Genomic DNA, 24,959 nt, shown 5'->3' on the forward strand with positions numbered 1-24,959 from the left:
CTCCCTTTTGCCAATGGGGATCTCTAGACACGGAGAAACATGTTTTAATTTGGATAGAGACTTCTTGATGCAACCCATTACCCATTTATCCTGGCTTGAAACTGACACTAGGAGTACATTGACCCCACTGAGGCTGGATTTGTCTCTCCTCCCGGACTCAAACCAGGTAACGAGAGTATATGCAAGTAATCCCTATGAATCAAATGTCAGGCTTCACACTGCTTTAAATGACTGTTTTTAGACATTTTTTGTAACTATCATTGATAAGGCCCATCCACATGCTGTTCAAACCTTCAGTTTGAAAGGTGCAGCCAATAACAGGCAAGCTGGCTCAAACGAAGAGGAGCAAAAACCAACTTTCCTACAAGAGAAATGAAAAACAATTTACTCTAGTTTTGTTTAAAACACTTAAAACTTACCGCTGGTGTAGCCATCTTTGAACTGAGACACAGGACGCTCTTGTCTTGATGTAGGAGCCTAGAGAGGATGAAAAAAAAGATTAAAATCACAGACTTTCTGTGTTATGATTGGCAGAAAGAAGAAAGCCATTTAAAAGCATCAAACTACACTGATAAAAATGTAGAACAAGCTAATGATCCAAACAAACAGACATCTAAAACATCTCGTTTCCTCACCTCAGCAGACCGCAGTTTTTCTATGACGGCCTTCAGAGCTTTGCATTCGTCCTCCAGCGCCTGCGTGTCCCTGCGGAGGTTCTCGCTCTCTGAAATGTGCCGAGCCTCCATATCGAGGATTTCTGCTGCATGGAGCTCCTGCATCTGTACGATCTTCTCCTCGTATTCTCCGATCACTTCCTCCATCTCCTCTTTGGTGGCAGATTTGTTTTCCTGGCTAAGATCAGACATCTGAAGAGGTTCGGTCTGCGTGAACGAGTCTGTTACAGTCGCATGTTGCTGCTCTGAGTTGCTGCTCAACAGTGGGCTGGGAGATTTGTTGGAGGATTGACTGGAAGGGGTGGAGTTTTTTCTGGAGAGAGATGCTTTGTCTTTGGTGCTGCTTCCTTTACCAGCTGGCTGTTTGCTTCCTTTCCTTTTGGGCTGTGTGGTGGAGGAGGAGGAGGTGGTAGAGGAAATAGGCTGAGGAGAAGAAGAGGGAGATGGAGAAGGAGAGGGAGAAGGGGACGGAGGACCAGACTCTGCTGTCTTCATCAAGACTGTTTGTACCTCCTGGAGCTCCCCTTGGAGCTTAGAAATGGAGATTTCACGGGTGTGAAGTTCCTCTTGAAGTTTCTCATTGTGCTGCTTGTAACTGTTGAGTTCTTCTTTGGTGGTATCCATGCTCTTTCTCACCTCCTGAAGCTCCTCCTTGAGTTTAGAAACAGAACCTTCACTCACTTGAAGTTCCTCTTGAAGTTTCTCATTGTGCTGTTTGTAGCTGTTGAGTTCTTCCTTGGTGGTATCCATGCTCTTTCTCACCTCCTGCAGCTCCTCTTTAAGTTTAGAAGGATAACCTTCACTGACTTGAAGTTCCTCTTGAAGTTTCTCATTACGCTCCATGTAACTCTTGAGTTCTTCTTTGGTGGTATCCATGTCCTTTCTCACCTCCTGCAGTTCCTCTTTAAGTTTAGAAACAGAACCTTCACTGACTTGGAGTTCCTCTTGAAGTTTCTCATTACGCTCCATGTAACTCTTGAGTTCTTCTTTGGTGTGAGCCGCATTGTTTTTGACCTTCTCGAGCTCCTGGGTGAGCTCTGACATACTGTCCCTGTCTTCGTCTGCTTTTACCTGGAAGATGATTGGACAGGTGTTCAAACACTATAGATTTATGCTGATGCTGATAATACTGGACATTACAACTGAGGTAAAACATTTCCGCCTTACTTGGAAAAGTTCTCCCTTGAGGTGAGCAATGGTCATTTCCCGCTCCTGAAAAAAAAAAAATCAAATAAAAATCAAACATTATAAATTGAAAGGTGATTTTTTTTCAGCACAAGTGAAACTAGATTTTTAGCAACGATGCTCAAGAAGATTAATATCACATCCACGTCTATGTGTAAAGCATAGAGTTAACAACTATAGACATTTAGCTTAGCTTTGCAGAAAGACTGAAAACAGGGTAGAAACAGCAAATTTAGTCTAAAGGTCACACAACCCACCCAAACACCTATAAATTAAAAATCTATATCCTGTTTGATTAATCAATGTAAAAAAAAAATATATAGAGAGAGATATCCAAGTGGCTGTCGTTTGTACATTTGCATTGAATCACTGAGTGGGATTTTGTTGACTGTGGACTAATCTTTATAAAAAATACTTTGGATATGTACAATTGGTAGGTAAAGAGATCTGATAAGCGCGTTTGGTACTGGAAGCTTTCAGTGTGGGTTCTGTTGACCAATCATGTTTGAACAGGCTTTGTTTGCATGCAGCCAGAGCAAAAGTGGAAAAACACTGCCGACATACAAACTCGACACCATACGCCATCATGTGATTTCAATTCTTCTTCTAAAAATATATCTGCATTTACAAACACTGATAAAAGGACAGGGACACACAATCTGTTATTTTGGATATCTCAGCTACAGTAAAACCCTCAGAGGGTCAGTATGAGTTGTTCAAATGCATCTGGACAGAACTATTCCAACCTTCCCCGTTTCCTTTGTGGAGAGCTAAAACTAATCAGCTACAAAACACAATAGCACTGATCTCATGAATATCAAATATGTTTACGTCCCACAGTATAAACCTGATCTTTATGCATACATAGGAGCAGCACAAACTAGAAAAGTGTGTACTGTGATAATATGTTTTTATGATATGAAGAAATATCATTCTGCAGCAGTGCAGTTTGGGCAGTTTTCCCTGAACTCAGCAGCTATAACAAAGCATGATTTCTAAGCTCTGTACCTGCAGCAGCTCTTGCAGTTTCTCCAAGCTCTCCTTGCAGCTGTTCAGCTCTTCTTTGGTGGTCGCTGCCTGACTTTGAGCCTCTGTTAGTTGCTGTTTAAGCTCCGACACCTTCATCTCTTCGCTCTCACCAACTGATGTCTAAAAGAATGAGGTTGAAGTTCTGAATTTTTCTCTAAGCATGGTTGTTTCTTAGTAAATTACTGTTTCATGCTGTGTAAAATGTAAACATGAAAGGATCAAAATTCTTTCTTCCTACCTTTTGGAGCTGCTCCTGAAGCCTCTCTATCGTTACAGTTTTTTCCTAGAGAGAAAAGCTTTTGTCACACACTAGAAAACACTTTGACATTCAGTATGAATGAACCCAGAGAAGCCGTTTAAAAGCACATACACGGAGGTCATCCTGAAGTCTGCTGCAGCTCTCCTTGTAGCTCTCCATCTGCTCTTTTGTGGCTGAAGTCTCCTCTCTGACCTCCTGTAACTCCTGAAGAAGCTGCAACACATTCTGCTGGTCATCAGAGGAGGCCTGTGAAAAAAGGTCACAAATCATCAGACTTATCAGATCAATTCACAATATGAGACTTTGTCACAGGGACTACATTTGCATTTATGTTGGTTTAATCAATAATTACAGTGCAGGGATGTCATACAATGCAGAATCCATTATGCAGTTAGGGCTCACAGTGTACGATTTTCACTCACGGACAAAGAAATTCATAATTTTGTGATTGTCTTGTGCCTCTATATGAACTTTTTGAAATAAAATATCGGTAATATCTAATGACTTTATCACTCTGTATTTAGGAATTATTTCAGATTTCTTTAACTGTACAGATAAACACATTTTGGAAGCTGAGAGAGCTGGCTTCAGAAATCCTGCCTGGCATTTTCCATTTATTTATTAATATAATGAAACATTTACATAGAGCAGAAGATAAATGGTATTCAGCTCCAAACTGACATAGTAAGGAAAAGGTGGCAGAAATGCTTTCATCATTTAGCCCTTGAAGTGGACTAGGTAAGACTGTAAACATTTTTTTTTTTTTTTTAAACCTGTCCCGTTTGGTTCTTTTGCCATCAGAATTATTGTCTAAAGGCGAAGAAAGATGCCCAACGGATTTACTTTACCAAATGGACCATCCCAGCCTTGCCGTAATGGTCCATTTGATTTACCTTTTATTGTTTATTTTATTTTATTTTATTTTTTTTACTTGCTAGATACGGGACAGGGGAAAAGAAAAGGGAGAAAGAAAGAAGGGGGAAAAAACAAAACAAACAAAAAAAAAAAAAAACAGCGGAGAAGAGGGACGGGGATAAAGGGCAAAAAACAAAAACCAACAAAATAAGCAGACAAAAAATACATATATCGATCACCTGGATCACCTGTTGAGAAAGAAAAAAGAAAACAAGCAGAAGAAAACGAGAGTAATAGAATAAACAACATCACAATGATATATGGGAATATAACACTAAATACTTAATATTAAACATTATTGTGCAGCACGTAAGATCGACAGCGCACAGTGTGCTTTGAGGTAGGAGCCAAAAAGGGTGTAGTTTGTGTGTGTGATCACCTGTGTGTACACCTGTGAGCATGAGCGCGCTTGTATTTAAAAGGTTCCTTAATGTAATGATCTGCTAAAGGGTGTGGGGGGCCACAGTCCCATCCTCCAGGGCATGAAGCAGGTATGGAGGAGATCAAAACTCCAGACATCCAGAGGCCCCCAGAACACAAGAGACCAAGGAAGACCAACAGAGGGGCAGCTGCGCCACTGTCCCAGAAAGAGCTGAGGAGAGTCCCAGATGAGGGATCACTCAGCAGCCGCGGAGCAGAAGCCAGGGGGGGTTGCAGTGACGTGCCCGTGAGCTCCGCCGGCAGCCAGCTGTGCCTGAGTGACCGAGCCCCAGGCCGAGAGGCCGAGGGCACCCCACCCCCGAAGTGGCCCGAGCGAGCCCCAGGTTCCAGGCCCCGATAAGCAGCCACCAAGGAGTGAGCCGGTGTGTACCCGGACGCCCACCCCCGGACACAAAGAACCACCAACGCATCGATGTCTGAGGGCGTCTGCCACCGGCAGGGGAAGTGGTGGGGGGAGATAGGCCTCCAAACCTTGGAGGGCCTGAGATGTCCCCAGAGAGGTGGCGTCTGATACCCAACCTGACATATAGACACAGACATACAGGCACACTCAAATACAAACATCCATTCCCACCCTCATGCTCTCATAGGCAATTACTCCACACTCAACCAACGTGGAGACAGACATAAAGAGACGCTGTACACACAATCACACTCCCCAAGCGTACTCTAAGAACCGGGTCTAGGTACCCTTGCCCCTGGAGGGGGAAACTGCACCCAGACCCAGGTGGTGTTACCCTTTTCCCTGCAGTGGGGAGAAGCAGACTGCCCCGACTCCGCAGCAGCAGGGAGGCCCCACACACCAGACCCCAGTCGGACGGCCAACTCCTCCTCCTAGCCCCCCCGCTCCAGCAGGCCGCAGAGACCGGGGGTGTGAGAAGACTCCAAACCTCCCTCCACCCGCTCATATGTAGTGTTGATGTATATGTGTTCTAAGGTGCAATTAAAACCCAGGAGGGCATGGAGCTACCTGCCAGAGAGCAGCAGGTAAGCGCATAGCCCCTCCTGCTAGCCCTCAATGTCTACGTGTATTTAAAATTGAGAGGTGGGCAACGACGCCAGGGGTGAGGTGTACACCCTGATGGTAATTTGGAGTCCGTGTTGTGAGCCCACCCCCAAGATCCTATATGTATGTGTTATGAGAGTGTGAGTAATGTGAATGTCTAAGTTGTGAGATAAAATTGAGGCAGAGGCAGCCAGAAGGGGACAGAGGGGGGGGATGCCTCCTCTGCACCCTGGTGACACACCCCTACCCCAAGGCCCTGCATGTGTGGGTGATTGTGGTGGAGCGGGAAGAGGGAGGCAGCTGGAGATGGGGAGGGAAGAAAGGGAGGGGCAAGTGACCCCTCCCTGGGGCCAGCTCCCCCGCTGACCCCAGTAGGCACCCCCATGCTCTGCAACCCGCCAGGGAAAGGGGGCCCAGGCCCATCCGGACCAGGGCCCAGTGCAGCAGCGCCGCCCGGCCCCACAGAGCCCGGGACAGCCCACCCGACCCCACTACAGAGAAAACTGCACCCACCCCATCATCCACTCATCTTCCAGACTACACAAAACAATAGACGCCCAGGCTGAGATCTTCCTCCACCTCTCCTATATCTCCCCCTCCTGCAGAGAGAATTCCTGAGAAGAGGAAAGCTCCTGCAAGATGTGACAACCTCCCCCACCAGTTGAAGAGTCCCCCAGGTGGCTCGATGCACTGGCGGCGCCCTGCGCCAGGACTGGGCCCCCATATACCCACCCGCCCACAACCCCAGCAACACACCAACCAGGACCCGAGCCCCCGAGGCCCGGCCAGGGCCCCAGCCCAGAGACGGAGCGCCCCCAGAACCTCACGCCCGTCCCGGACCCACCCAGGGGCAGCCAGGCTACCAGGTCAGTAACCCACGTCCGTCAGCACAGACCCTCCCCTAGCCCCGCTGCACGCAGCCACGAGGAAACCGTCACCTAAGAGCCAACAGAGCCCTTAATTGGCCATGACCGCTACCCCGGGTTGAGCCCCCAAAGGAAGATGCTCCTGGGGAACCCCCCGACGCCTTAAGCCTGTCCCTACCCCCACACCAATCACAACAGTAAAGGTGGGACCAAACTATGACCCCCCACCCCCACTAGGTGATGGAGCTGATCAAAGGAGCCCAGAGCAATTGATCTGATGTGGTGGCAGAGGCTGTATCAAGACTAATGTAATCTAATAGATAATTTCTATACTGGTTAGAATTAAGATTATTTTTATTTTTCCAGTTCATGAGGACTGTTTTCTTGGCTATGCATAGGGCAGTGAAAACCATGTGGGCTATATTCTTTTCTGAAGTGACATTATCTAAGCTGCCCAACAAACACACTAAAGGAGAAGTTGGAATGTTACATTTCAGACACTTCGATAAGTCTTCACATATCTCACGCCAAAACTTCTGAACTGGTGGACAGAACCAAAGAGCGTGGATATAATTGTCCAGTGAATTGGTTTGGCAGTGTGAGCAGTTGTTGGTAGACGTAAAGCCCATCTTGAACATCCGATGACCTGTATAGTGCACTCTATGTAGTATTTTGTATTGAATTAATTGAAGACTGGGATTTCTAATTAGATGAAAGGTTTTTAAGCAAATCTGAGACCAGAAGTTTTGGTCTAAGTTAACTGATAAATCCGCTTCCCATTTTGCAATAGGAAGTGATATTGATTCATCTATTTTAGAAAGCATTCTGTATATTTTGGATAGTAATTTGGGGGTTTTAAGAGTAAGAAATTGAACCACACTTGGTGGTGTTTGTAGTTCAACTTGACCCGGTTTAAATCTCTTTTTTACTATGGATTTAATTTGTTGATATTCTAAAAATCTTTTCTTGTTGATCCCATATTGTGTAACTAGTCTGTCAAATGAAATAAATTCTGTTCCTTCTAGTATATGTTCTAAATATTTGATTCCTTTACCACTCCAATCTGAAAAGTTTATCATATTATTGTTTTTTTTTTTTTTTTAAACGTGTGCAGTAATAACAAATGTATTTGAGTTTGTCGATATCATCCCATTACTTCTTGTTTCTTCCTTTTTGTGTATGTTTGTGTGTTTACTATTTAAAAAACAAAACTTTGCCTTTTGGACAGACTCACCTCCACAGCCAACGATGTCCTCTGGTGTTTCCCTGCCTTCATCTGACTGAGCAGATCTACGAGCACAGTCAGCCTCCTTTCATACTCGAGCACCTCCGCCTCAGAGCTGGAAAGCAGCTGCTTCTGCAGCTCCTGGTCTTTCTGCATCCCGCTTAGTCCGACCTCCAGCTCCCGAAGCTTCTGCGTCAGATGAACCACCTTCCCGGTGGGCACTTGTGTTTGTTGACCCAATCTGCTGAGATCCATTTGGGGGATGCCAAAATCACCAAATTCATAGCTTTGTGGCTCAACATGTGGCTCTGGAGGTTTCTGTGGATCCTGCTCCTGTCTCGTTTCCACTGACTGCTGCTGGAAGGCCTCCAGAGTGGCCTGGCTCACCAACGCTGCAGCCACTTTTTCCCTTAGATGCTCCTCCAGGTTCAACACCTTCTTCTGGAGATCCTCTGCATGACTTTGAGACTGCTCCAGAAGGAAGCGACAGTGGCTTATCTCTAAGTCTTTTTCACTGACCAAGCCTTCAAGCTCCTCAATTCGAACGCCCAGCTCTTCCACTCTGGATGATGCACTCTCCTCCAGAGCTTGTACTTGAGCCTGTAAGACAACCACCCCTGCAGTTTTCTCCCTGAGAGCTTCCTCGAGCTCGCCCTCTGAGCTCTCCAGGTTTTCCGTTTCAGCCAAGGCTTCTGCGCTCTCTTTCAAGCGAAGATAAGTCTCCAGCAGCTTACTGTGCTCTTTTCTCAGTGCCTCGAGCTCTTTTGTGGCCAAGTCCATTCTCTGCTTCATTTCATCATACTCGTCTTTGCTCGGCCCGCATGCGTCACCCTCTGACTCTCCCTTGGTGTCCTCCTCTTCCTCTGTAGGCTGCTTTTGCTCGATATTGGCCAGTTCCTGCTGAAGTTTTTCTATGACCTCATTCAGTTGGTCGAGCTCCTCCTCGTTCTTCCTCTTCAGACGCTCTTGTTCACTCCGAAGGCACTCCACCTGAGACTCCAAGTCTTTTATCAGCTCATCCCTCTCATCCATTTCCTAAAGAGTAAAATCCAGACGTTATGATCCCATTAACAAATAAATAAATAGATTTGAGGATCCCATGGCTATGCTGCTATTTCATTAAACATCTGAGCCCCTGGTGTGCTTAGAGCTACTTCAAGTTTTCATTGCCATTTTGATTTTCTGGCCTTGATCAGATTGTAGGCACCTCACAGAGACTCAGAGGTTTAAAAAGCCACCTCACACGAGCAAATGACCACCTCACAACAAATGATGGTGCAGTGGAACTACTTACCGGGACAAAACAAGCAAACACACACACACACACAAAAAACATAGCAAAATGGAGCCAACTAAAATAAAAGTAGACAGAAGGGGGAGAAGAGACCAAACACACCGATGCACTTCCACGGAGGTATGCGTACTTGAAATAGACTCTGTTTCTATTTCACATACGCATTTTGCATTACCTTGTTGTCAGAGGTTGTTTCCATGTGTTGAAGCTTAGTGATCTGTTCATTAAGAAGTGCTATTTCATTGTCCTTCTCCTCCATCACCTTTAAAAGTCAGAGATTATAATGTGATGGCTATTAGAAAAAAAAAAGTGTTTTTGGAGGATTGATGAAAATGTACTGACTAAGAAAAGAAGAATAATGAGTCCTGAGCAAAATAAGAGGTGATGGAAAAGCCTAAAAATGTGCAAAATTATATAAGCAACAGAGAGCAAGTATTTAAGAAGTTTATATAAAAAAAAGTTTAGTGAGCAGAAATATTGGTTTTATTTAGAGATTGTGAATATTGTTCTAATTAAAAGCATAAAAAGGATTTTTGGAACTATTAACAGCTGTGAGGTAAACGTTGCATATAAGCTTATCTACTGATGCCACACACGTCACACTCGTCAGTGATAAACCTTTTATGATGTCACCAGTAAGCAGTGCTTCATCTTAAAAGTTTGCATAAACTCAGATGTAAAAACATTGTTCGATGATGTATGGGGGCCGGGTGCCCGTTTACCTGGAGCATGCTCTCCCTCGTTTCCAGGTACTGCTGCTGGCTGCTTATCTCCTTCCTCTGGATCTCCAGCTGCATGTGAAGCTGCTGCACCTCCTCGCTCTTGTTCTCCAGCTCCTCTCTGAACTGCTCCAGCTGCTCCTCCAGATTGTGGATCTGAGGAGATAAATCATCTTCAGAGGAGAACACCAGGACACAGTGCAGGGTATGGATCTCACTGCCTAGGACTGAAAAACTGGTTCAGCTCATTGTTAGCTACTAAATGTTTATGCACACGATGCACGTGAATCAACGAAAGAGATTGACAGATAACGTAGCGCTCGAGTCCACAGTATGACTGAAAATGGCAAACGTTTCTGTCCAGAATAGTTCTTCTGTCTAGTTTTCTTTTTGAGCGTCACAACCAAATAACCCTGAACATAAATTTAATGTGACATAGTAAAAATGAACACAGCACATTTGTGGTACTATCAGGACTAATAAATGAAATAATAGTCTATTTTTAATGTAACTGACTCTAGGAAAGTGTTTCCCATCAAATATCTGATTTTATATATTGAAAACTGATAAAACCTTAAAAAAGGCGATTACTCCACTACCTCCTTCTCTTTCCGCTCCAGAGCTTCTCTCTCCGTCTGTAACTGAGCTTCCAGTGTGGGCTGTCTTGTCTCTGTGATGGATGCATGCTGCTTCTTTTGTTCAACCTGCGACAGAAAACGGCACACATCAAAAAAAAAAACTGTTTAGCTCAGCAGTTTTTTTTGCAATGTGTGCAGAAGAAAATGAAGGGAAACCTCTTTAAATTAATTGTTTTAATGACCTATTGCATGCTGTCTGTACTGTTATCGTGTGTAACGCAACCTGCACTGCAATTTGTGAACTGAGCAGCAGCCATCCGTGAACACTGGGGGGCAAACTTGACAGCTGCTAGTCGTATCTCAATGTGGGCGACTGAAGTAGACCCACCCACACATTGTTCTCGCTCTTGGAGCGTCCCAGCCCTCCTCCCATTCCTCCTCTAGCTGTCACCTCATCTGCATGCTCTCTCTTCTCTCACACTCACACACACTTGCTCTGCCACGCTCCACAGCTATTGTTCTGATTGCTTTTTCCTCTGCTGCTGCCTCTGTTTTGCACCCTTCTTCTCCCTCTCCCTCCTAACCTTCTCCAGAGACTCAGCGCTGGCCAGCAGGGCCTGCTCCAGCTCACGGATGCGGCTCTCCAGCTTGTCAATCTCTTCGTCGCGCTCTCCCACCTCACGACGCAGCTGCTCCGAGCTGAGAAGCAGCTCACTGCACCAATCCGCCTTCTCCTTCAGCTGAGAGGTCAGCCGGTCCACCTGGTAGTGAGAAAAGAGAGAGAGAGGAGGAGGAGAGAGAAGGGGGGGGGGAATCAGTTAGTGAGATTTGCTCTCAGAAGCCACTCGCTACAGCATAGCTGGTGCATGAACAGCTAGCTGGGAGGTCAGCTGATCCACCTGAGAATGGAGGGGGCCGGGAGCGAGAAGAGGTGCAGGGACAGAGAGAGAGGGTAGATAGAGATTTTACTGAGGGAGGGTGGGGGGAACAAACCAAGAAGATAGCTGGCAGGTAAGAGATCCACCTGTGAGATGGGAGAACATCAGCAGATCAATGAAGAGGAGGAAGAGGCATCAACAGGAGGAACAGTCAGTTAGGATGAACTACGCACTAGGAAACCTACACATCTTCATTAAAAAGACATAAACCTGAGAAGATTAATGCTCTCCCTTTCTAGCTGAATAAGGACAGACAAATCAGTCACTTCCATTACAGACTGACCAACTTTCAAAAGGCATTTTTAAGCCTGTAATGGCAAGCGTGTCATATTTGATGAGTTTTGGAAACCTCTACAGAATCGGTGTGATTTAATCTATCTATATAATCTTAACCCTAACCTCTGTGTACATTTCTGTTTAAGATAAACTAAATTGGAGTTTTCTGGCAATCATTTCATAGGTCAGGCTTTGCAGAATTAAGCACTGCATGCCACAAAAACAGATCCTAACCAAATCCAAGCGAAACTCAACAGATCAAGCACATCTTCTCATAGACGTCCCTTCATTAAATATTTATACGACTAGACCCTAGAATAGGCACATCACAAGGGCCAAGAATGAGCCTCACTGTCTCTTGTGGCTCATGAGTAGAAGAGGGGAAAACAAATCTGATTTCTGGGCAAATTTCTTGCTTTACATTCTTGGAACAACTTGGCAAGAGAGCAGCTGATCATTTTTTCCCTAAAATTATTCAACAAGTAATTAAAGGTACTTTGTGAAGCTTGAAGATGATATTTGATAGCTCACCAGGTTGAGCAGGCCACCCATTATGGCGGAGGGCTACAGTAGAAGCCCAGGTTTGAGTTTTCTGTGCCTTTTCTCTGCTCTGATTTTAGATTAAATGATTGTCAATAAAGGCTACAACAGCCAAAAATATATTTTTAAAAGAAAACTTTTAAGAGGCAAATTTACTAAAGGGACATAGCCACAGCTATATCTCTGACTGTTTGAACTGAAAGCTACGTACATCTTTTTTTATACAGTGTGCATGTGGGATATCAGATTGAGAGACAAGACGGTGGAGCAGTGAAAGGTTTCTGACATATACAGTAGAGGAAGCTCAAACTGAAAAAAAAGGGGTGGGGGGATAAGACAGGCGATAAACTGCTACAGGGTTGGGCGAGGTTACTAAAATGCACTAACTGCTCTCTGGGATAACTTTGTTTTACATGTAGCTAAAAGCAATACCTTAACGGTTACTCCATCCACCTGCAATAGCCACGGGACAGAGGAGGCAGAAGCGTAAAGGGCCACAGGGTGGAGAGTTCAAGGGCAAAAGGAAGGCAGAGGAAGAGAAGCACTTAGTGATAAAAATGCTACAGCTGTCTATGAAGATAATGTAAGCAGGCCATGTCTGGGGTGAGCTCAATGCTGAGGAGCAACCGAAACCTGAGCTACAGCTCTGATGTAACGTTTACATACACTCCTCATGGATGAGTGATTGCACACGAAACATCTTTAAGAGTTAAAAATAAAATAATAATTTTATACAAAAGTTTAAATTTAAAAAGAACAGAGAGAGCCCAACAGTTATATCCATGAGTGTATGTAAACTTTGAAATTCAAACTGCATATGCTGGGTAATGAGAAAGCAGCAGTCATTAATTAGGAAAACTGGTTACTCTGGTCATAGCTGGTTATTCAGGTCAAAACATATGAAGTAGATGTGAGAAGCTTGCATGGAACACAAAACAAGAAACCGACAGATCTGTCCCTAAATCCATTCTTCTACATTTTCTATTGGAAAGTTGGCTCAGAGTTATTTCTTTGAGTTTTTAGAAGAAACAAGTTCTTTCATAGGAAACAGGACTGTAAACTGTTACTGGAAAAGTAGTCTGAGGAGTGCAATAACTCAATCGACTGGTTTGAGGCAATAATGACTGATTCTAATGTCTGCCCTGTCCTGACAACAGTGTTGATCCAAATGACATTTCTCCTTGCCAGCAGTGAGCTGGAGGTCAGATGATGGCTGGATATTAAAAAGTGTGGTGAGTTGCACAAAACAATCTGCTGAATCTATTTTCTGCTGACGAGGAGGCTGTTTAATGCTTTTTACTATTCAAAACCTCCCATACTCTAGTACATTTTATGACAAAAATTGATTAAACAACAAAGACACGGCCAAATGCACAAAGTTATACAAAATACAACTTTTATCTGGGAAAATAATCTATAAAAGGAAACATCAAAAATTATGCTGTGCCAGACTTTCCATTGTGTAGACATAATCTGAGTTCGTCTGTGTTCTGAAAATTTAATGACCGTTTTTGGCCACTTGGTGGCAGTGGATCTGGCTGTAAATGCAACACCGACTTACTGCATATCCTTTAAAGGTTATATGGCACATATGTCAGCAAACAGTTGCTCACTGTTCTCAGGTTTGTTGCCAACTCTGTCTGATGTTTGGTGCTGGGCGAGCAGTGTCACAACAGAGCGTTTTCCCTGGATATGGGCAACTTTTGAATCTTAAAGTACGACTGATGGGAGCACTACGATCATACAATAAAGCTAAAAAAATAAAATAACCAGCAGTACCGAGGTGAGGGTTTATAATTATGACTGACCTTAACGCAACAGTAAGGGTCACTGTTACTATAAGAAAGTAGATTAGCATAGACATTTGAATTTAGCCTTTAAGTTGCTGGAGCTAAGCAAATCACTCAGGTTCAGTGTCACACGATGTAAGGCCTCAGTCATGCAACCTAGAAATCGGTCAGTGATGCCCCCTGGCAACCATAGGTTACTAGGGAAAAATGCAAAACTGGACCTTTTGACGTGTTGGTTTTTACTTCTACTTAGCAGGCAGATGATCAGCTGCACTTTTGAAGTTTCAGTATTTTTCCATGAGCAGTTAGCAAGTGTTGGCAGACATGTCAGCGCCTTCCATGCAGAATACAGACAAGCGCAGAAACCTGCTAGTGACAGCATCCTCTTTCAGACTCATTTTACCCCAGCAACCACTTGCTAACCAGTCTGGGAATAAACTTTTTTCCTGGTCACCAGTGGTTTCCAGCGGGTTGCCAACTGGTCTATAGGCCTGTCTGAGAGAGGCCTAACTGACCCAACAGGTTAATGCTTAGCGTTTAAGCCAAAACCTCCAACAGCTTCAGTTTTACATCGTCATGACTGACTGACGGTAATGAAACCTACCGATTACGCATCTTACAAAACACAAAGTACTGCTGTAATTCATTTTTCTTTAGTGTCAGTTTCGAAGCCAGGCAGGTAATTCTATCAGCTCCATTGTTCTGCTCTTGGACTCCGTGCAACAACCGTGTTATGCTAAGAAAAAAAACCAAAACTCTTTTGCAGCCTGGTCCTCTGGCAGAAAGCGCAGCTTTCTCCTGTTACCTCTTGGTTTCTTTGCTCAGAGCTGGCCTGAAGCTTCTGTGGGTTCTTTAGTTGCTGCTCCAGTTTCTGGATCTCCTGCTGGAAGAAATCCCTCTCATGTTCTCGGTCTACAGCTTGCTCCTAAATGCCAAAATACAGATGAAAGAGAGATCAACAAATAATGAAGACGGAGACCAAAACTGATCAATACCACATTACACTGATACTTGTGAGTACAAGTATTTAATGTGGTATTTGCTTCCTCTATTGTTTCCTCTTTTTAAAAAATGTTTTAAAGAATTTATTGTCTCGTCAGTACTGCGTTGCACAAGTGTGAGCTGAAGGAAGGTGCCAGCTGGTGGCCTAGTTTGATGAGTTTAACTCTGAATCACATACTGCTTGTTTTTAATAATCTTCCATCAGGAGTTTATCACATTTAAGTCCAACACGTTCTCGCTGTAGTTGGCAGCGCACAATTGCCATGGATTTTGCTAAATTTGTTTGCGAGGTAAGCACTGAAACACTGCACTGATGCGTCTTTGTTCACTTTCAGAAAAAATGTTTCATATTAATGTGTGAATTTAGATATATGGCGTTAGAAATGTTGTATCTGATTCCCCTGTGTTGTTTTTGATCCTGGACCAACATTATGATTGTGTAGAAACAACTTTGCAAATGACCAGTGACACTGTTGTGATGTCACAAATTTGCAACGTACGGGGAGGAGAGAAAAGATGCTTTTGTTTATATAAAACTCTCTTCTGGAACAAATAGTAAGCATTTCTTTATTAATTTATACAGTATAACAGCAATATTGTTGCTAGTTAAATTTAGGTTACCCGTGTTGGTTTGTTAGTGATAGTTTTTGAACGTGTTAGCAAACTTCTAATGCTACATGAAGGCTCAGACACTGTCATTGGTCATTTGCAATGTTGATCCTGGACCAGCATTATTTTGATGATGTAGGAACAACAGCAACATGGAAAAACTTAATTCCAGTAAAAGATTTAAACGAGAATAAAATAACCAGAACATTTTTACAGAAAATAAAGAAGAAGAAAAAAAAACGCTACTGGTTGCCAAAAAACAGAAAATGATTTATTTTTTTTGTAAACACGTGATTATTAAATACCCAACGTCAGCAGCACAGAATAGAAAGAATTTGCATTTGGTCCACATTTCAATCCCAGCCAAGTGGCCCAATTATTGTGATGGGAACACAACTCATTATCATCAGAGATGATAAGCGCTCAGCCAAAGTATCATAAAAACATTAAGGCTGGATTTTAAACAGTCTAGTGTGGCTTGTAGCTGAAAAGTCATGCATCACTTTCACCAGGAAGCTTTAATCTTTACACCTGCTTCCTGTGTTTCACCTGGAATTAACAATGAGTCTCTATTCAGAAACATTTACATGAGTTGACGAACAGGTGTCTAAAATATGGGTTACACTTGTAAAAATGTAACATTTGACTATGAATGTGCTGCTAAATGTCAGCTGTCAACTACAGACAAGTGACAATTTGTAGGAAAAATCCTGAATCCTTAAACTCCTATGCTGATGGGGAATCTGGGGGCATTTGATCCCCTGATGGGGATTTTATAGAGCTCTTTTGTCTGTTATGTCCCCCAAAAGTAGTAAAATCACGCCATGGTAAATTTAATATCTTCAAAATGATTGATTTGTCTGAGTAAAAGTCCAGAACCAACAGATATTCAGTTAAATGTTACATAACCAGAACATCTGTGATGTACTACAGTAGATTACCTGGTTATGATACATCACAGGTTACTGTAACGTGTAAAGTCTGGTTGTCATTGTTTGGGTGCACTGCACAAACTAATGAGTTAAAATCCACTGAGAAGTCATGTTGCTCACAAACGGTCATAACAGGACAATTTCATCCTGTTACACTAAAATCTGACCAGGAGGAGTGTTGATTCTTGTGAAAATGGAAAAGGTCCTGTAAAACTGCAAATAATACCTTGACACCACTTGGTTGTAGGCACTGTGTGTAAGTTTTACTAAATTCTGACCCATACTCTAGAAAGAGAGAAGTGGTTCACACAGGCTCATAGGTTCACTTTTAAGAAGCTGGAATTTTTTTTTGCTCTGTTTTGTTTTGTTTTAGAAACAACGACATACGTGATTAAACGATACACGAGATTAGAGGTTTTTCTCATCGTCACTTACATCCAGAAACTTCCTGTTCTTCTCCAGCTGTTTCTCCAGGGCCTGGATCTGCTGTCGGAGGTCCCCGCTCTCTGTCGTCCGAGTGCTCTCCAGCTCCATCACCCTGTTGACCTGCTCCTCCAGCTCCACCTCCAGCAGCTTCACCTGTTTCAGGAGGTCAGAGTTCTCCTTCTCTGCCTGCCTCTGCACCTCCACCTTCTCTTTCATCAGCTTCTCCGTCTCCTCCAGCAGGTCTGCGACGAAGGAAGGACGGAAAGTTAGGATCTAATGATCGCTGGTTCAGGTTTGATTTTGGTGATGGAAGGAAGTTGAGATGAAGAGTCTGAAGTCTGAGAGCCTTGGGAGTGAATTGAATGCTGCTTGCTTTGTACCAAAATAATCTACTAACAATCTAATGAACAACCTTTTCTTTACCAGTCTTAATTTTCTACACTGTGCTCACCTTTACAACTGAATTAAAGGCTAGAATCAGACTCTTCCAACATTTCAATCCACTTCCAAACACATCACCAAACATGATCCCCCATCTTTGCCCTTCTGCTGCCACCAGTGAACAACCCACACCGGTTCACCCAGTACCAAAACCCAGAGGATTAGTGCAAAAGTAACAGGGTGAAAAAGTACAAATGACAGATCTAACACATGGACAGTCCAGACATTGCAATATCCATGCCCAATAAGCATTTACAGGCAGGGGGAAAGTACTCCATGTAGAGTTATACAGATGAATGGCGATTAGGAAACAATGCCTACATAAAAATGTCGTCCATTTCATCATGCTAACATGAGCGCCAACATTGACATTTAAAAATGACAAACCAGGACAAAAATCAATCAAAGTGAACAGCCGAAGCACGGGTTAGTGATTAGACTGAGTGAGTTTGTGAGCCCATAGCAAGCAAGCTCCAAGCTGTGCTGGTGAGTTGCTGGATTGGGAGGTTAGAGATATACAACAGTGTGACTCAGCTAGACAAATAAGAGAACATATAGACACGACTGAGCCATGCTCAAAGTGGACACACCTGCTTCAGGTGCTGCAACCATTGCAGCTTCAACTAGGCCTACAGGAGAATGAGAAAGCACAGGAGTTTAACATGCTCTTGTTTTTGTAATGAACAGGAAAACTCTTGAGATAAAGAATGGAAATAGGTGGAGACAGGATGGCAGTGCTCGTCTGCCTGTGCCACAGTAGTAGGTTAAGGCTGTGGAAAGTGCGCTGTGAAAGGAAAGGTTCCTCAAAGAGCCCCTGTTTAATTTCTAAAATACAGAATACTTACGTTTTTTATTTTTATGAAAGCATACACTCACGGCACACCTTTTTTTGATAATACAGTGCAAAAAATTAGCTAATACGGTTATCAACATTGACGTTTCTTCAGCACTTCTTTGGCAAATACCTGAAAATGTGTGACGTGAAACAGTAGCAAGAGTTTAAGAAATCCTCAGGAGCTTTAATCAAACATTCAACAAATAAACATTTTATTGACTTGTTGATCTTTGATCTCTATTCCTGTCACTGTTTTCACTATCTAATTACTAGCTCATTAAAAATTAATTTAATATAACCGAGTAACCTTTTGACCTCCAGACCAACTGGTGTTTAAAGTTCAGACCATGTTAACTTATTTCCAGCTGCTTTGGGTCCTTTTAAAAACACACTTCCTCTATCATCATTAATGGAACGCCCGGATACGTACGAAGCTCACGCGGCCCGGCGTCCTCCTTCATTGCGTCTTGTTGCCGTGACAGCAGCTCGCGCTCTTCCTGCATCTGAAACTTCTCCTGCTCCAACTCATGAAGTCGAGTACTAGTGACCTACAAGAAAACACAAAAAAATGTGGGGCTGTTTTTTACATTTGATATTCTACATTTGCCTCATTCATCATAACTTTTGGAGTTCAAAGGACAACGATTCATTTCAAGGATGCAAACTTACAATTTTATTTTAAAATAACCATTATTGTATTTGTCTAAAAATACTGGGTGATCCAGATGTTTTAATATGTTTTTGTATCAGTCTTTTTATTGGAGCTCATATTAGTTACTATAGCAGTAACAGGTAATCTTCCTGGGTCAACACAAACAAAATCAGAAGCAGCATAAACACAGGGGTGATAAACAGTTCTTTCACACATCAGCAGTAAAGGGATAAAATAAATAACAGACTTGGCAAACAAGGTACATAGCTTGAAATCGAAATTGACCATTATTACTAGTGTACAGTGAGTGAAGCATTATCCAAGTCTGCATCACAACTATCATCAGGCTTCACAGACATGCTGAGTAACCCCAAGATGATCTGTTTCAGCTGCACTCATGTTTCCATCAACACAGGGTTGTACTACGAGAGCGGGATTAATGGGCCAGCGAACTGTGTCGAGCTTAAAGTCGGAGTTTTCACTTACACAAAAGGAAATGACACAGTTATATATCTTTTTTAGCTAGTTAGATCACGATTATGAGTTTCAGTTTAAAATCAAGTGCCTCATTTTCACTAACATCACCAAGCTCAGCTTCAAAGTTATAGCAGCACAAACTGCATGTGGCACTGTTACTATGATTTGCTAATAAGTAACTGTTACACTGCAAGAATTGCAGCTGCTAAAAACACAAAGAATACCCAATAATCAATAATTAATCTCACTTTAATCTGCTGACAAACTAAAGACATTTTCACATCTCTTTCATTAAACTACAGGACAGCAGCCTTTAATACTTAAATGTGACCAGTTTAAAGCTTCAGAGCTTGAATTAAAACGTTTATTTTACCGCTCTGTGCACTGAATCCCAAGACTAACGATTTTCTGCAGCATTAATTTCATGTTTTATTTGCAACAGTGTTGCATTTTACAGATTTTTTTATCATCATTATAATCAGATAATGTCTGTGACTGGAGTAGGTGGCACTCATAGGATCAATTTGTGCAGAAGAAGAATCATGTGACACACAAAATGCCTCTTTTTATGCGAGTATAGACAAAGCATGATGCAGAAATCCCCGCTTAACAGAGAAAGTTGATAACCACCGTCGTGACTGAGTTTTAGGTTTTGTAAAACCAGCTAATTCCAGGAAAGCCTGACTTTGTTGGGAGTGTGGTGGATGCAGCATGAACTACAGTACATGTCACCCATGCCACTAACAAACACAAACAAGCTAACTTAACACACAAAGAGGATCAGTTTTTACAGTTAGTTTATCACCACTCTCAAGTTTCAGGGGCTGAAACCTGAACATAAAACATGAATATGCCACTAGAGCAGAACAGTACTATTATATGACTTGGCCACAATTGAACTGAATTCAAACTTCTGCGTCATGTGTCACTGTGCTTACACCTGAGCCACTAATTTGCCAGAGGCAGAATTACACAATCGTAGTGTCAAGTAATTAGTAATTGGATTAATATTTTTCCTCCTTACCTGCAGCTCTTGCTCGAGACTCAGTTGGAGCTCTTCCTTGTGACGCAACTGCTCCTCCAGCGCTGCCCGTTCACCCGTGTATCCGTCAATCAGACCTGACAGTGGACAATGTGAGAAAAAACTGTTATAAAACTTGCAGAAAGAGCTATTTATGCATATTCACCACTTTTTGCTCTCTAATCAATTGACGGAAGTACTCTACAGGAGTTTCTTTGGGTTTTAATACTGGCACCAATCCAGATGAATGAGCACTAAGAAGCAGGATGCAATAAAATTACAGGTTACCAACAACACACACACACACACAAATTGTATGTGCATATGTGCACGCTGAGGCACAAAAACACGAGTGAGAATGACCCATTTTGCTCGACATGAATATGTGACCGAGCTGTAAACACAATGAAATGCTCTAAATGCTCTACAGGTCACCAAGCATTATGCACCAGGAAATCAATTCAACTTCATAGACGCAAGAAAGGAGGCATTCACACACTCAAAACTGATAAGGAAATGTTTATTTTGTCCTGCTAGAGCTTCCGCGAGTGTATTTTCTGACTTGATGACAGCTCTGAGAGACAGTAGGCGAGTGTCACCTGTGCTGTCAGGTGATTTTATCTCAGACATATCAAAATGAACTTAAGGTGTGTGTAAAGTTTGCCTAAGGAGGGATCTCTCCATGATCAGCAATCAAACTCACATGATTACTTGCTTTAAAATAACAAAAAACATCATTAACCAGATAAACATAAGTGTCTTGGGAACCTGCAACCACATTTAAGGTGGCAAAGAATTACTGCACCACATCATCGTGATCTTACAGCTAATCTGACAAAGCATTTTTCCCCAGATTCAAACATAACAAAAGCAGGACCTGTTTGTGTTTTCATTGACATCTAATATGTTCCATCAAGTCAAGTACCTTTTGTCAATGCTGAACCTGTCTCTTGGGTTGATTCAAAACCAGTTTGAAAAGGCCACGCCCTGAGGTTTTAGCTTCATGGTTTATCCACACAATGGGGATTAGATTTTTCTTCTCTTTCACTTAACTGGTATGTGAACAAGAAGATGTCCAAAAAACACACGCTTAGCAAATTTCAAACACTCCCTTACAGAAGAAGCACCTGACATGATCAGAAAGGAACAGCTGCTCTTGTTTACATGATTGACTGAAAATTACCTCCCAGCTGTTTTGATGAATGAGACTTTTATGTGTGTATAAAGTGAGGATTAGTTGATTTTCTTTGAAGTTACTGCTGCTAAAAAAAGTTCTAAATGAGTTTTTCCACATCTAAATCAGGGGTCAAAGGACAGAAGGTGTCATGTGATGTACAGTTGCAAATTTATCATTACTGTTGCAGCCCTACCTATAAAAGTATGAAGTTATTTTATGACATCAAATATTTGCATCTCATCTAGGATTACTGAAAACAAACACTGCAACAGGATCTTAAAAAAGAAAAAAGAAAAAAGTGAGATTAAAAATGCGATAAACTCACCGCTGCTCACAGCGTCCACACAGCTAATCAGCAGGAAATTATTCTTGTTCTCTACTGCTACCAAACTGGGCTTTAAATGACAGTGTAGTGGATGTAGTGGGTCCCGTGTGTCTGTGTGAGCATGCATATGGGTGCAACAGCTGACCCTCATAGGGCAGCTGTCTCTGACATGGACAGCCAGGACCATCGCAGCATTTAAACTGCCCTACTGACTTTAACAGCTGAAATATTTAAATTTGTTCTCTCGTGACCACCATTCACAGTCCTTCATAATGTTGTTGTCACACAGATGCAATCAAATGTTCAAACACAAACCCAAAGACAGGCTCAGAAACAATAATTACCATTTGTTGAGTTCTCACCACAGATGGCCTCTCAAACAGCTGATCCCATCACTCCCCGTGACAGCCTCCAACCCCATGCACACACGCGCTTCCACTTAATGCAGCTCTCCCCATTTTCTCTAATCATTCGACAGACTCACTTTATCACATCATCGATCAGAGTCTAAGAGGCTACTGTAAAGGAAGTGTCCCTTACAAGGCCCACAAAGAGCGAATGCTTCCCTGTCTCACATAAAAATTGATCAGCACTTAAATTAAAATGAAGCTATAGCTCAGTTCCTTCAGTCACTTTGTAAGAATGAACATAAACTAGAAGATTTTCCTAAATAAAAGTAAAACCTCACCCTCCGCTCGGTGAAGTTCCAGAGCCAGCTGCTCCCGCGCCCGAGCCTCCTCCATCACCCTCTCCTGCAGCTCCTCCTGCTTCTGGAGGAGCTCGTTCATCTCCTGGTTGTGGCGGAAGGACTCCCGCATCAGCTCAGTCTGGGTCATCCGGGCATGTTCCACCTGAGAGGAGAAGTGGAAAGAGATGATCATTAACAAGAATGAAGGCGTCTTTACAGTAAAGAATCTTAATGTTTCAAACATTACTGTGAAAATGCACTATTTCATTAAAGCACACTAATTTTACATACAACTTTAAATTTTCTACATCAGTGAATAGAAGATGATGATGAGGACATCTCTCATTGAAATGAAAAGTTTAAATTTTGGTTTGGACGGCTTGATGATTAGTTGTGCATCATTTTTATTGTGATATTATAATAGTACCCCATGTATAAAAGCACTTTAAACCTCTTTCTGCTGATGTGTGTGTCATTTTGCACAGATGTCAAATTGTGATAAACCACCTATATGCACATATTGATTAGAACTGACGTGCAGAGGAGGGATAATGGACACACTGGACATATCATGTTGAACATGCAGGAGGAAAATAGGAAGATCACAGAGAAGATCCATGCATGTAGTGAAGGAGGACATGCAGAGGGTTGATGTGACAGAGGAGGATGCTAGGGATAGGATGAGACAGAGGCAGGTGATCCTCTAAAGCAGAGGTGTGAAACATAAGGCTCGGGGGGCCAGAATCGGCCCAGCAGACTTCAACCCGCCCCCAATGGACAACTTTGGAGAAGGTAAAGGAAGGCATACATTTTGAACTTTTAACTATATTTTCATAAGTTTTACAGCTTTATGTTTACAGATAAAAGATTTCCCACATGGGCATTCATTAGACACCAAAATAATTAGGCAATAATTAATCTTCTTTTTTCTTTTTTTTAAATAATGGGAGGATGGGCTACACTGTATCCACTGCACACTATTCATTGTACACATGCATACACTTTCTGTCATTTTACATATTTATTTCTTACAATTTAAGATGTTTTTCATTTCATTACAGCAGCATTTCTTTACTATTATTCTTCTTTTTCTTATATTATGGTATCTTGAGGATTAAATGTGTAGTGAAATTTCTTTACACTGACAGAAAGGGCTGTAAATGGCTCACAATGTAAAATGAATTTGACATCCCTGCCCTAATGGGAGCAGCTGAAAGAAGAAGAAGAAGATCCAGATATTGATTTGAAATGTACCCATAAGCCTATTTAAGAATAAGATTGTCAACTTGTCCAACTTAATTTCACCACAGGGGGGCTGAAGGCTGTCCCAGCTGTTACAGACCTCAGAAACACCTGAAGCCAATTTAGAACAACCAATTAACCTAACGAGCATGTGTCATGTTTGTGGGAGGAAGCCACAAAAACTCAGGTACACTTGGGGGAACATCCAAACCCCACAGCCAACCAGGAGGTTCTTGTTGTAACGCCACAGTGCTAACCACCACACCACCACACTGCCCATCTTTCAAAGGATTTACAGCAGGAACAAAAACTGGCAAAACAAATTAAGCATGTTCAAAATAAAAAAAGTGTTCTGTAAGTATAACAACCATTACAAATGCTTTGACAACAGCGTTCAGCAGGGTCTGTGTGCAATGTTGTTATGATAAACAAACTTCAACATGTGTGCTGGCATTGCGTAAAGGGCCAGCTAAAGCGAGTAATAAACTGTGGTTATGTGCAGGATGTGATACAATAATTATTATCCTTGTGCAAAAACCTGCTGGTCATGTGACAGAAGGCATATTTTTCTTGTGGACAGCTATGAAATCATTAAAACGCAATAAACCAGGAGGACGCTACCTCATTCCACACTTCCTTTCCATAGATTTCCATATCTCCGTGAGCAAAGGTCTGATTGTAAAATTATGGGAAGTGGTAACATGATCCTGCCACAGAGAAGTTATAATCGTTTACCAAGTGTGCCTACGTGGAACGGTTCACCTCACACCTGAATATGTAGATCTGAACTACTGAGCTGTAAAGAGCGGCACAAACAACCTCTACAAGTGTAATTTACACACAGTCCATCTGTGGGTTACCAGGTGTAAACTTACTGTGTAAGGGGGAGTGGGCAGGGAGATTTTGGAGACGACTTTAAGAAGGTGGCCGCTAGTCCTGTGATTGACATGTGAAATCTGTGTCTGCACCACCACAGCATTTTTCTCGTTCAGCGTGCTGCAAAATGGGAACGGTCGAGGAAGGGGTATGCGAGATTCCACCTCGTACACATCCTTGTCCTCCCCTTCGAGCCACGTGCTGCTCTGCATACTCGAGTTCCAATAAGAGCGATATGAATCCATGGTAGACGACGTATGGATGATGGGAGAACCTCACTTTGAATCTTATCTGAAGTCATCAAAAAGGATTTCCAGGTGCTGTTATCCGTCAGGCTGAGCTAGGCAAACTGAGAATGACAATGAAGTCCAGCGGGGGATGAAGGCGTGAATAGTGTTGTGGATAGCTCCAAGCAACAGTTTCTATGTGTTTGGTACGCACAGCAGAAGAGTAAACAATCTTTGGAGGTGACATTCACGTCAGCTCAATCACATGCTTTCTGGTTGAGGTAGAAAGAAATC

At 42.6% G+C, this 24,959-nt stretch overlaps 1 protein-coding gene across 1 annotated transcript in view; it reads right to left on the reverse strand.

Annotated features, from left to right (window-relative positions):
* The window catches only part of akap9 (A kinase (PRKA) anchor protein 9), a 69,559-nt gene that overhangs the window by 6,511 nt on the left and 38,089 nt on the right, over positions 1–24,959 (reverse strand). Inside the window, exons 22-38 of the mRNA XM_065470742.1 lie at positions 22,321–22,483; positions 20,134–20,228; positions 18,411–18,528; positions 17,736–17,774; positions 16,714–16,946; positions 14,541–14,660; positions 10,776–10,952; positions 10,213–10,317; positions 9,617–9,769; positions 9,070–9,156; positions 7,610–8,635; positions 3,259–3,393; positions 3,127–3,171; positions 2,868–3,008; positions 1,842–1,886; positions 636–1,745; positions 420–477 (exon numbers count right to left, since the gene is read on the reverse strand). Coding sequence (XP_065326814.1) covers positions 420–477; positions 636–1,745; positions 1,842–1,886; positions 2,868–3,008; positions 3,127–3,171; positions 3,259–3,393; positions 7,610–8,635; positions 9,070–9,156; positions 9,617–9,769; positions 10,213–10,317; positions 10,776–10,952; positions 14,541–14,660; positions 16,714–16,946; positions 17,736–17,774; positions 18,411–18,528; positions 20,134–20,228; positions 22,321–22,483 — 3,850 coding nt within the window. The remainder of the gene's footprint in view (positions 1–419; positions 478–635; positions 1,746–1,841; positions 1,887–2,867; positions 3,009–3,126; positions 3,172–3,258; positions 3,394–7,609; positions 8,636–9,069; positions 9,157–9,616; positions 9,770–10,212; positions 10,318–10,775; positions 10,953–14,540; positions 14,661–16,713; positions 16,947–17,735; positions 17,775–18,410; positions 18,529–20,133; positions 20,229–22,320; positions 22,484–24,959) is intronic.

Source organism: Pelmatolapia mariae, linkage group LG22 (assembly GCF_036321145.2).
Source record: "Pelmatolapia mariae isolate MD_Pm_ZW linkage group LG22, Pm_UMD_F_2, whole genome shotgun sequence".
Classification (NCBI taxonomy): Eukaryota; Metazoa; Chordata; class Actinopteri; order Cichliformes; family Cichlidae; genus Pelmatolapia; species Pelmatolapia mariae.